The sequence below is a fragment of the Saxophila tyrrhenica genome, assembly GCF_035928015.1.
Source record: "Saxophila tyrrhenica strain CCFEE 5935 chromosome Unknown scaffold_9, whole genome shotgun sequence".
NCBI lineage: Eukaryota > Fungi > Ascomycota > Dothideomycetes > Mycosphaerellales > Extremaceae > Saxophila > Saxophila tyrrhenica.
In genome coordinates, this window is record NW_027041741.1 from 1237015 (window position 1) to 1249556 (window position 12542).

General features: G+C 55.2%; 6 protein-coding genes across 6 annotated transcripts; 4 read left to right on the top strand and 2 right to left on the bottom strand.

Moving 5' to 3' along the window:
* Positions 1-298: 298 nt before the first annotated feature.
* LTR77_006426 (uncharacterized protein) lies at positions 299-1594 on the top strand (the record flags this gene model as incomplete). Its single annotated transcript, XM_064803668.1, has 1 exon — positions 299-1594. The coding sequence occupies one exon, from the start codon at positions 299-301 to the stop codon at positions 1592-1594; it is 1296 nt and encodes a 431-aa protein (XP_064658583.1).
* A 399-nt stretch (positions 1595-1993) lies between these two features.
* On the top strand, positions 1994-3712 carry LTR77_006427 (uncharacterized protein; the record flags this gene model as incomplete). The annotated part of the gene is made up of 1 exon (XM_064803669.1): positions 1994-3712. One exon carries the CDS (start codon positions 1994-1996, stop codon positions 3710-3712), a length of 1719 nt encoding a protein of 572 aa, XP_064658584.1.
* A 168-nt stretch (positions 3713-3880) lies between these two features.
* Positions 3881-4571, bottom strand: LTR77_006428 (uncharacterized protein; the record flags this gene model as incomplete). The annotated part of the gene is made up of 2 exons (XM_064803670.1): positions 3881-4306; positions 4377-4571. 2 exons carry the CDS (start codon positions 4569-4571, stop codon positions 3881-3883), a joined length of 621 nt encoding a protein of 206 aa, XP_064658585.1.
* Positions 4572-5544: 973 nt separating this feature from the next.
* Positions 5545-7217, top strand: LTR77_006429 (uncharacterized protein; the record flags this gene model as incomplete). The annotated part of the gene is made up of 2 exons (XM_064803671.1): positions 5545-5761; positions 5812-7217. The coding sequence occupies 2 exons, from the start codon at positions 5545-5547 to the stop codon at positions 7215-7217; spliced, it is 1623 nt and encodes a 540-aa protein (XP_064658586.1).
* A 42-nt stretch (positions 7218-7259) lies between these two features.
* Positions 7260-8636, top strand: LTR77_006430 (uncharacterized protein; the record flags this gene model as incomplete). Its single annotated transcript, XM_064803672.1, has 1 exon — positions 7260-8636. The coding sequence occupies one exon, from the start codon at positions 7260-7262 to the stop codon at positions 8634-8636; it is 1377 nt and encodes a 458-aa protein (XP_064658587.1).
* A 2588-nt stretch (positions 8637-11224) lies between these two features.
* LTR77_006431 (uncharacterized protein) lies at positions 11225-12003 on the bottom strand (the record flags this gene model as incomplete). Its single annotated transcript, XM_064803673.1, is given in 2 exon segments — positions 11225-11867; positions 11885-12003. The coding sequence occupies 2 exon segments, from the start codon at positions 12001-12003 to the stop codon at positions 11225-11227; spliced, it is 762 nt and encodes a 253-aa protein (XP_064658588.1).
* Positions 12004-12542: the final 539 nt, after the last annotated feature.

Sequence of the window (12542 nt, forward strand, 5' to 3'; positions counted from 1 at the left end):
GTCAATCTGATCTGCTCTTCTGGAAAAGGATGTTCCATGACAGATTGAGTTTCGCTGGTCCAACGGTTATGAGCGCAGACCCTCCACTCAACGCGAAGAGCTTCCATATCTTTGGTGCAGTCGTCCTTCATTCTTTTTATTTTCGCTTCCGAACATCCACTCTCTAACGGTCGACCCAGACACTAAGCCACGACGAGTGAATGCAAGCAACGTGTCGGTGACGAAGCTCAGCGGTAGGTGTTGTCTTTTTCTTGATCATGTATTCGCTTCTCTTCGATGAAGATACATCACAACCACCATGGCGGACCCTCAAGCACTTTTCCAGATCAAAAGCCACCAGACGCAAGCCTCTCACCTTCGTTCATACCGCAAGAGTTCTCGCAACGAGAACAAGCCCTTCACACTCGATGTCAAGCAATACATCCCTCGCAACAACCTAAATCCAGGAGAAGACGATGTGACTGTCGTCGCAGCAGGAGGAATAGGCTTCCCGAAGGAGTGCTATGAACCACTCTTCGCCGAGATCCTTACACGCTGCAACAGCCGAAATCTCAACGTCCGCGGCTTCTGGATCGCAGACTCAGCGAGCATGGGATTCAGCACCGTCCTCAATTCTGGACACCTGGGCAGCGAAGTCTCCTGGTGGGACCACTCTCGCGATCTGCTACACCTGATCAACACCTTCCACGCGGAGATGCCTCGCCCGCTAGTTGGTCTGGGCCACTCAATGGGTGCTGCCCAGATGGCATACCTGTCAACACTGCATCCGTCGCTGTTTACCTCACTCGTCCTCATCGAGCCGGTGATCTATCCAGAAGGGCAGGTGGAAACGACACTCACGCAGATGCGATACATGCTGCGGCGACCCGAGCAGTGGCCTAGCCGAGCAGCGGCTGAGAAGGCCATTCGCAAGAGTCCGTACTACGGGAGCTGGGACCCTCGCGTGCTGGATAGAATTGTAAGGCATGGCCTGCGCGAACGACAGAGTCCCAAAGCCGGTGATATTCGGAAAGGGCCGGAAGGCACACCGGTACGAACGGTGGCCAGCAAAGAGCTGGAGGTAGCACATATCATCCGTCTGAACGATCGAGGGGTGGGGATGCAGGGCAACGAAGCCATCACCCACGAAGACCGGAGGATTATTCCTGACATGGATCCGACGTGCCCTAGCGCACCGCTATACAACCCCTTCACGCGGCAGATGTTCTTCCTGCTGCCGACTCTGAGGCCTTGGGTGCTGTACATTGATGGGGAGAGCTCACCGCGAGCGACTCCAGAGAACATCCAAAGTAGACTCGAGACGACTGGGACGGGTCAAGGTGGGTCTGGTGGCCTAAGGGCTGGGACAATCAAGCATCACTTTGTCAAGGGAGGGCAACATACTATACCGCTGGACATGCATCTAGGTGAAGTCGCCTGCGCGGCTGGAACTTTTATCGCTGAGGAGATGGGGCGGTATCGTGAGTCGCTGGACAAAGAGGATCCCGTTGAGGACAACGAGGTGGAGGGTATGCCAAAGCTGGATCCGAAGCTGTTGTATACGATCGAGAACTTTAAGGAGGCGAGCAAGCCGTTCAAGGGGTCGAAGCTCTGAGCGTTCGCAGCTCAAATGAGTTGGGGATGCTGTTCAATAGATCATTGTATCAAGTATGACACTGCCTGACCACATTGCTGTCCATGTCGAGTGTTGATGCTGTGAGCTGTAAAGAAACATTGAAGACATTTTGATGAGCACAGGCCATAGATCGGATCTGCTTCAGGGGTCTGCAACGCGTGGGATCGCGTGTCTCGAATGTTAATAAATAATTTGATTAGCTTTCTCGCCTAGCAACCACCGTCAATCCCCCTGATATGGCCACCTTTCAACACATGTTGGATCTCGCTGTAGACGGCAACTGCTTCCTCTCGTCGTCAGCTGTGCTTGAGTATCCGACGAACTGGTAACAGCTTGTGCTCGACGTTGTACAACAAGCAGGGAACCGTTTGTGCAACCATGGAAGACGCCCACTCGCAGACCATGGCCAGCACCACCGCAAGTCCACCAGCGAGCAGTGTGACCTCGCCTCTACTACGACCGGACTCGCCATCACCCAGCGTCTCTCCATCCCTCGCCCTCGATGCTGTACCACGCCTCGACCGATCTGTCTCGACCCCCTCAAGCTCGTCCGTCTCGGAACTGTCCACCAGATCACGACGATTGTCAAGACTCTCCTCAGATGGCGGGACCACAGTCGTCAAACGACGAGGCTACATGCGTCCTCAAGGGACTGCATTCGCCGACTCAGCACGCAATAGAGACAGCGTCATGAGCTTGGGCAGTATAGCACATATGCAATACTACTTTGCCAGGACAGGGTTGCTAGACGGCAAAGGAGCACAGCTAGCCAAAGACAAGGAAAGGAAGAAGAGCTCTACCTACAACAAGGAGAACCTGGACCCTTCGAGCATGTCTGGATCAGCCATCGACGACTTCGCCATCAGCTCGCTCTCCCTGAACGACACCAGCTCCGCCTACGCTCCCTCAGACTGCGGCCAGGACGTCAGCGTCGTTGAGTCGCCAACCGAACTCACAGAAGCCACCGACTACTTCCGCAGCACTGCCCCTGAACCACCCATGCTCCCACCGACCGTCAGCACCTACAAGCAGAAACCCTCCTACACCGAACCCCTTCCCGACATGCCTGTCCTCCGCCGCGAGCTCAAAGAAGCACTCCAAGACGCCTGCAAAGTCCTCGAAGAGACGCAGAAACAAACGCCCTCCCCGCCACAACCATCCCCAAACCCAGAAGATGGCAGCATGACCGACGACAACGCCGGCTTCCACGAACTCCAAGGCCTCCACCTCCTCGACATCATCACCCTCGCCATCCGCGCCGCGAAAAACTACTACACCGCGCACACCTCGCCGCAGAAACTCTACGCTATGCGCAGCGAGCGCAGTATCCGCGCGGATCTGTACAACGTGCTGGACGTGCTGAAGCGGATGGCGAGTAGGAATTTCCGGGGCGGGATGCGGATGATGGAGTTGACGGAGATCATTCTGTGGATCGAGAGTATTGACACGTTGATCAAGCGCGAGGAGCAAGCGGAGCAAAACGAGGCGAGGGAGAGGGAGGCGATGGTTTGGCGGGAAGGGGAGTGGGAGGGTAGGGAGAGGGAGAGGGAGTGGTTGTTTCTGAAGTCGTTTGATAATGAAGAGGTGGTGTTGCCGGAGTGGACGCAGCCGGTGGAGGGAGAGGCGATGCCGACGGCTTTCTTGGAGGCGTTAGCGGATGGACAGAGGTTGGTCAAGCTGCATAATGCGCTTGTGGCGAGGAGTAAGAGGACTTTTGGCGCGATCAAGACGTGGCACAGCGATGTTGGGAAGCCTTATCGGAGAGCGGAGAATTTGAGGTTTTGGGTGAAAGCAAGTGAGTTGAGGTGGGAGATTAAGCTTGATGTGCCGGTGGCGGATGTGGTGAACAACAAAGGCGAGGAGGCGTGGAAGAAGTTTGACGCTGCGGTGCTGAAGTGGTGTCAGGGGGTCAGGGAGGAGTTGACGGAGGAGTGGAGGCAGGAGGCGGCGTTAGAGAAGAGGAGAGCGCCGCTATTGAGAGTCGAGACGGATGCTGATGCGGTGGAGGCACGTTTTGAGGACGCAATGAGCACAATCGCTCAGACGACAGCAGCCGACACGGGCATTGGAAGGCCAGAGGCTATTGGAGCGAATTGAGACTGACTGCATTTCTCGCGAAGATTGAAGCGACATGATACCCTTTTGTTTGGATAGACGGCTTCTGTAGCCTGTTTGATAGTTGATAAAGACTACCTCATACCTCATATCTCATCTATCGCGGACACTCACTGCCCAAGGAAGCCACCACCTCGAAGAACTGTCTCTCTACTCAGCCCCACCCTCGCGCGCCTGCTTCAGCTCGCTCTCACTCAAATGCCTCAGCTTATTCACCGCCGGCGCCTCGCCCGTCATCACGCCCTTGGCGACCTCAATCGCGCTCCCGATCATCGTCTTGCCCGAGACAGCATACTGCGCCGTCTCGCTCGTGATCTTGATGAGCCCGATCCTGGGGTCCTCTGGTCCGCCGTCGTGGGTACCATCGCCCAGATCGCCGAGCCACGCTTTGAGCGCAGGCGAGTAGTAGGTCTTGACCTTCTCGCGGTCGGTTTCCACGCTCGCGGTGCCCGAAATGCTGGCCCATTCGCCGGAGCTGTTGAGGAAGCCGAGGTTGATGGAGGAGTTGGCCGCGAGGTCGTCGGTCTTGCCCGACTCGGTGTTGGTGTGGAAGATGTAGTCGATGCCGTGGCCCTCCTATATCGGTATCAGCATTGCGGGGTCGTGGTGGGGTGGTGTTGGAGGAAGAGAGGGGGGAGGGGGTTACCTTTGCGGCAAGCGCCATGCACCTGCTGGCGAGCAGGCCGTCTTGGGTCTTGGTGGTCATCATGCAGAACTTGCACTTGTCGACGAAGGCGGCAAGGTCGTCCACCTTCTCCTTCAGGCTGGGCTCTTGGTAGTTCTTCTCGGTGTAGGGGTCGGCGGGCTTGCTGCCCGTGTCGGCGTTGGAGAAGGAAGACATTGTATTGGTTGTTTGAGTGGTGGTTTGGTTGATGAAGAGTGCAATTGGATTGGTATGAGTGGTATGAGTAGCTGGATGTCAGAGTGAAGAGAGCCGAAGAATTGAAGGACGACCCCTCGCTGACGACATCTCGCCTGCTCACCCTCGGAAAGCGGTCTCCGACCCACTCTGTGACACTCTCGACTACACCTTGCCAAGCATACCTATATCGCCATTCATACCTCCTTCTATCGACTGGTGAGTATTACTGCGGGCTTGCATGCAGTTCCCCTCCGCCTCTGTCGGCCTCTCCTGTGACCGCGCACGATGAAGGCAGCGCCCCAGTATAGCTGGACAAACGCTCGGACACTGAAGAGGACGATGAGTGCAACGGGTCCGATCACATGAGAGGCGCTTGGTATGGCACCAGTCTTCTTCGGAGGTTTCACCTCTGCTTTAAGCTGATAGCTCAGGGGGAGCCTTTTGGGAGGCGGGCGATGAGTGTCTCGTTGAGTACCTCCTATTTCGTACATGACGGTCGAGCAACAGGATTCAGCGTTATGGGACTGAATCTGATGGGGTCTTCTGCACATCGACGACCAATACTCAGCTATACAGACGGGCGCTGACGAAACTCCCCCAATGCGTACCGTGTAACATATGTGCTTACAGCAGACCTGCGATTGACCGATGCGGTAAATGTATGAGGCATGCCACATTCAAACCACGGAGTCGTGCGGCGTGATTGCTGAAAGCATTTGATCAGAGTGAGAAGGAACCGTCCACATTTGACTCACACCCTCTCGGAACTCTTGTATCGCTCCTTCCACCGGTATCTATCCCAACAACGTCAGGTAAGAGCGACAAGCCCAAGCCTCCGAGCAGGCCGCATCTCGTCATGATCGATTCCTTCTCTGTAACTCGACTGGCAAACTCGCCTTACACCGTATTCTTCTTCTTCACTCTTCCCCAGCATCGTCATCTGGCATGTAAAATGCCCCTGCTGAACTTCAAATGGAAAGGCCCCATTATCAAGACGCCAGGAAGGCCTTTGGAGAAGAGAAAGTCGAACATCTTCAGCCGCAACACCACCGGCATTGCCCTTGGTGACTCTTCTCGCGACGACTCGGAGCACAAGTCGCAGCCTTCGCCACTGTCGAGACTTCGAAGGAGAGGATCTCAGCTTCTCACGAGACTGCATCTACTTCCAGGTACGATTCGTAGCCGTTGCAAGAGGTGATATATCTGCTGACCAGCCCAGTTACACCAATAGAGAGCACCATGGACGGCACCTCCAAACCCCATTACCGTGTCTTGACACCGCCTGCGCCGGCATTGATCGCACCGACGAGATCCAGTCCAGCCCGACCTCTTCACACATCCTCCAGCAACGACCGTGTAGAGGCCGAAGTACCTCAGCGAAAGCGTTCCGTGCGCTTTGAAGGCTATGGCGACGATCAACTAGATGGCCACAAGGAAGCAACATCGGAGGGATCACCAACACCCAGAGCTAGAGACTCCGCCAGAAGCAGCTCGTCACAGCGGCTGTCGAATCAGATGGACAGCCTTGCCGCAAAGCTGAACGGCACCGCTGGAACGCAAACGATTGTTCATCGCTCCAACAGGAAGCAGAAGCCGACAGTGCCGTTCGCCAACACCCGGTTCGAGGACTTCGCAGAAAATGGAGAAGCTGGCGCCAGCTCACCGAGCACTGTATCATCGTTGACACCATCAGCACACAACCAGACATGGTCGCCCGCCAGCACAGCCTCTACGGCTGCCACCTCGTGGGCATCTCCGAGGTCGTCAGGACCAAAGTTCAGGAACCGGCAGTCTCCGGAAGACTGTCAGACCGGGAGCAAGAGCATCTCCAACACGCTGGACGAAGGGATCTTGCCACCCATTCAGGAAGACAGCGGCCGCTTCCTCATGATACCTGTCCAGGAATCACCAATAGAGACTCAGCCTTCTATCGCCACCGTCGAGAACGTCGTCGCTGCAAAGGTTTTCGTCGAGACTCAGTACCAAAAGATTCTCCTGGAGCCTTCATCACCTCGCTCGATGCGCCGCCGGAAGTTTGAGAACAAGATGTCCGACCTTGGGTTCTCCCACGACGAGCGAGTGGAATCACGTGAGCGCTGGCAGCGTGCCGAGAGTGACCATCTCCGGCAGATGCGGATCTTGCACTCGAGCTCCGTTGCCCGGCACAAAGCGAAGGGTGTCTCGATTGCCGGCTTCGATGTCATTCGTGTGCTGGGCAAAGGCAGCTTCGGCGTTGTCCGGCTGGTGACAGAAAGGAAGAGTAGCCACGCAGCTGAAGGGCAAGACAGCAAACAGGCCTACCCACGACGTGGTGCTGGCGGCATTGCAGTCAGCAACGTTGACGGCACCGCCAAGCGCAACCTTCCAGCTGGCAAGCCTCTTTCAGACGTCTTCGCCATGAAGGTCATCCGCAAGTCTGATATGCTTCGTGCATGCCAGGAAGGCCATCTGCGAGCCGAGCGAGACTTTCTCGTTGGTGCCGAGGACTCCAACTGGGTGGTCCCGCTCATAGCCAGCTTCCAGGACAACACAAACCTCTACCTCGTCATGGAGTACATGATCGGCGGTGACTTTCTTGGCTTGCTGTTGCGGGAGGATGTGCTGGATGAAGAAGTGGCCAAGTAGTACGTGGCTGAGATGATCCTGTGCGTGGAGGAAGCACACAAGATGAAGTGGATCCACCGAGACATCAAACCGGACAACTTCCTCATCAGTGCTTCCGGTCACCTCAAGATTTCCGACTTCGGCCTGTCATTTGATGGACACTGGGCGCACAGCCAGTCCTATCACACCAGTCAGCGACAAGGGCTGCTGGACAAGCTGGGCATCAAGATCCGTGGCGATGAGCAAGACACGATCGAGGACTTTGCCAATGAACAGGCAGAAGAGGATGAAGAGGAATCGCCCACCAGAATCCATCTACACCCAAAGCTCGGCTCCGAAGAGCATGCCCGCCGCGAGGGCCTCCTCGCCTACCGCAACCGCACACAGCGCCGCAAGCTCGCCCGCTCCGTTGTTGGTACAAGCCAGTACATGGCGCCAGAAGTCATCCTCGGTCAACCCTACGACGGCCGCTGCGACTGGTGGAGCATTGGCATCATCCTCTACGAGTGCCTCTACGGCCGCACGCCGTTTTACTGCCAGAACCGGCAGAAGACGAAAGAGTGCATCGTCCAGTTCCGCTCGACACTGAGCTTTCCAGACGGAGAGCGCTGGGCGAGACCGACGTCCTCGTCACGGCAATGGCTCGCCCCTGCCTCTGAAACCGTGGTGGACTTGCTCCGCGGAATCTTGACAGAAAAAGAACAGCGTCTCAGCTCCCGCCAATACCGCCCAATCGGCCGCCGCCTCGCCGCAGCGACCGGTAACTCCGCCGGCACATCCAAGCACGCCTACTCCAACAGCGCCGAGGAGATCAAAGGCCACCGCTTCTTCCACGGCATCACATGGAACCAGCTGCACATGCAACGACCACCCTTCGTACCTCGAGTCAAGGAGAACCAGAGCATCACAAAGTACTTCGAGGACGAGAAAGATATCCTCTCCGACCAAAGCTCCAGCTTCGACAGCCTCAAGGAACGCATCAACCCCTCCGCCACTGAGACCGACCTCCGCAACCAGCTCGGTGAGCACTACGACCGCTACATCGCCTTGCGCACCGAGGCGGAGAAACACGAGCTCGGTCTCGAAGACTGCGATGACGTGGAGCTTGTGCGGATCAAGGAGCACTTCGGCCCGGGGTATGAGACGTGGAAAGCGGAGCGCATCTTGCAAGTGTGCGAAGAGCGGGCGCAGCGCGGTGAGACGCTAGAGACTGTCGCGAACGGGAAAGACGCCACTGGGAGGGGAGGTGCGAAGAAGGAGAAGCGCCGGCCGAGGGACCGGCTGTTGAGGGATCCGGAGGTGGGGAGGAAGGTGATGGAGTTGCGGAAGAAGAACGCTTTCTTTGGGTATACGTATCGAAGGCCGAAGGCGGTGGTGTTGGATCCGATGGGGAGGCGGAGGGGTGGGAGGCCGAGTATTTTGCCGTTGGTTGGAGAGTAGATGTTTGTTTTGGGAGGGGACCTGGGAGGGAGTATTGTTAGCTCGGCGTATTGGGAGGTGTGAAAGTACCTATGGGAGTGTCTGTGTCGCGAAAGCCATTGTTTTACATGCAGCATATGACGGCGAAAACATCTTGCCAACTGAGCCCTGAACCATGGAACCGCGCTACGTTAGCGCCTTGCCCATTCCCCAGGCTCATCACGACCATTGATCGTTGTAACATTTGTCTTCGGGAGTAGCAAGGATAAGACCGCCGTCGAAGTCATGCTAGCAGCCAGGAGAAAGTTGCCACTGGTGCCAGTAGATGACCAGCCCCTTTCTTCTCCTCTCCCTCTTGCTCCTCCTGCTTCTCCTCCTCCAGCTAAGCACCGTAATCGATGATATGTGCAATTCGTGAAGACGCGCAGCTTGATGGCATGCCTTGAATAGTCCCTCTCCAGCCCAGCTCTAGTTTTCCTGCTCCTTGCCGCAAATGAAGTGACATCACCAGCATGTGACAACCGGCCAAAGCCCGGCTAACCGCAATGTCCCTACAATTATCATTTTCGAAGTTCTTGAATCCCCTCAATAGGGTAAAGGCCGGGCGTCGCTATCCACTAGCTTCTGGTCAATGGTATACCCTTCCCCGTGGACCCCCGAAATCTCAATCAAATCGACGAAAACCTCCTCCTCCTCTAACCAACATCCAACAACAGATATGCTTGGCGTGCACCTCGAGGGGTTTGGATCAATGGCGTACTTCCCGTGTAGTAAGTCGAATTCAGGGGTGACTCGAGCCTCTTTGAATGAATAAGATAACCAGACTTCTCTTGAGGTCGAGTTTCTCTTCTACTAGCTTGTCCTGCCTTTCCCAAAGGTGTTTGATGAGTTGGGTGTTGTCTTTTGCGTTTTTCGAGGTCTTGTATGCTATTGCAGTGTGTGGTTGGTAAATCTAGTCAGTCGATATGAGGGTGAATTCTCTTGTCCTTTCTATTATCCTTCTCTTCTCGCCTTGATCATTGGTGGTGTCAGCCGCGAGAAGGAAAGGTGTTGCGACAGCATACCTCTGAGCATCCTTTTCCGATACCTGCGATTAGCAATATCCGAGAGGTTGTGATCGCTCTCCTCTGTCAGTGAGGCACAACGTCTGGTGCGGAGGCGGTACATGATATTGCGAGACCTTGTCTTCATCATTCTTGAATATTATAAAACCTCATCCATCGTATCATCGCGGTCATGTCCATCCGTAAATTCCTATGCCTTCTCATTCTCTGTTGGCATTGCTCCATCCCTCTGAGTATCCCTTCCTCCATACTCCGTCTTTACACCAATGCAGCAATCACAAACGTGATGACAGCCAACGTCCCATATCCTGCTGCGCCGGAGAACCGCGACCATGCAATGCCCGTCTGAGCGTCCTTCTCCTGCGCCGTAAAGTTATATAACGTCAACGCCTTCAGCCCGCCGCATATCTGCGAGGAGTTTCCGGGACAGGCGTAGGTGCAGTGTGCACTTTTGTTGAGGTTCGAGGGGTGTTCTTCAAGATACGGGCTACAGTAGCACTCGCGACCTGTAGTGGACAGTACGGTCAGAAAGGGCGGGCTAGCCATGATGGAGAGATAGACATACCCTTTAAGAGACCAGCATACTGCAATGGTCTTCCGGTCTTTGTCGCGCTTGAGCAGTATTCAAGACAATTCTCGACCGTCAACGTATCCCTGACCCTCTGTGTTTATGCGTGAGCTCCGGTTACAGCGACGTACGTTAGAACTGGTCTCAGCGTACAATCTTGTCTTCCCAGGCGAATACCCGAACAACACCATTGCGGTTAACGAATCTGCGACTATGCTCTATTGTACCGCTCCAACATCCTACATGTTCGTATCCCAATGCACTCGGAAGCGCAGTTGCTGAAGGCGTCGCTGAAGTAGGCTGGAGGACGAGTTGGCGGTGTGCGGCGGAAGCGGATGAAATCAGGAACAGGAGGAGACCAAGAACGAACGAAGGACCAGGCATCGTTACATTTCACCAGAGAACGACAGAGCACGGAAGAGAACGTACTGTCATAACGAAGGAGTGGTAGACGTACGAGGCGCCCACGAAGGATTGCACATGTACATGCACTGCCCGTCTGAGTGAGGTTTAGTCAAGGTGGCTTGGGATGGTTTTGCGGGTGAAGTGTGGGGTGCAGAAACGGCCTTGCATGGAGCGAGCGGAGGCTCTGGGCAACCATGATGAGCCGTTCCATTCTATGACTATACCATCTTTCCCTCACCAATATCAACGTCCAGCCAAGGTGTGCTTGCTTCTGACATAGCATGCTCGGGTGAATGACCTGACTTGAGCAATCTGCACAAAATGTGCCCCACGATGGGCACCAGCTGTTTCCATACTTTGACAATCGCGCATGGCGGTGGTTGTAAGCAAACACTCGGAGCGAAAAGACCTCTCATTTTCGAAGAGACCACTCATTTCATCGATCCAACGCCTTGAAACGGTCCGTTCATCATTCTATCAATGAGAACAGCGTTTATACCTGCCAAGCGAAGAGCGGAGGTCAACCGAATCGGCTCAAGCTCTTGGTTGTGTCCAACATCCATGACCTGCATTCACGTCAGTTTGAGCGCGACCCGCTTTGGCTTCGAAGACCTTCGTACCCTTGTGTAGACGTCCTCGTCCCCCTTTGTCGATGGTTCATCTGCTGCCGAACCGCGTTCGACGTCTTCGACCGCTCTGGCCAGCCTTTGAAGTAGTTGCGCAGGCGTCATTTGCTTGATTTCATACATCTCTGTGAACCTGTCCAGACTCTTTCGCACAAGTTCTTCCGCTATGTAACTGACTTCGGTAGGCTTCTTCAAGAAACGAAGCTTTGGAATAATGGGATGGTGGTATACCGCTGGAGGTAGCCCAAGTTCTCCCAGATGTCCTTCGTACGCCGTCTGAATCGAACTGAGCATTTGCCCAAGCACGACTTCTCCGTTGGTGGAGGAGGCACCAAGCAGGGCGAGAAGCTTTGTATGGGTGGAAGTGGGCATAAAGCCGGTGTACTTGTCGAGGAGTGCATATGCTTTTTTCGCTGCAGTCGCAAAGTCGCGTTTGTCGAAGGCAGCTCGCGCTTCATCGTAGGCGTTCTTTTGCTTATCCGTCCCTGGGTAATCAGCTTCCATGATGGCGATGTTCCGAGTCGTCGCAATCTGTTCCTTGGGTTGTAGTGAGGTCGTTTGCGATTGAAGACGCGTCGTAGGCTCCCATCTCTATTCCGACCTCACGTCTTGGCGCGACTGGTATATGCCGACCGGACGTTCTCTTTGACGCCATAGCATGGGTCAACAGCCAGGTTGCGATGGTAAGAGCCTTCTTGTTGGTGGTCTTGCTGATAAACAGACATCATGGGCTGTTGAAGCGCAGGATCCCACGTGACACCCTCGGCCTCATTCATACGGTGTGCAACAGAACACGCCTGCCCCAAGCGAGGCTAGTATCCAACAGGTCGGAGGGCTGCACGCTGGATAGTTAGCAGTCTTCTCCGACACGGGATTGTGGATAAAAGGTCTTGTCACTCTTCAGGTTCTTGGCGGGCAGTCATTGTCTGTGAGAAGGGCCCTTCCACGGCTCACTGCGAACAGATATTTCATGAGTCTCGTACCGCTGACTGAGGTCAGGTCGCCTTGAGAGGCCATATCAGAGAAGATGTCCGCCATCAGTCTGGCATTAGGGGCTTGTCCTCTTCATCAGCTCGGAGCCAACGAGAAACATACGGACGTAGTACGAACCGCGAGGACGATACCAGCAGCATCAGGCATATTTCGGCGACCTCCATCCTACGCACGTGTCGCCGCCATGGAAGTGCAGCGGTAATACACGCCGCCCCAACAAGCATCTCGCTGTCATCAAGAGAGTTGTTGTCGTGGCTCATGCTCAAGATTC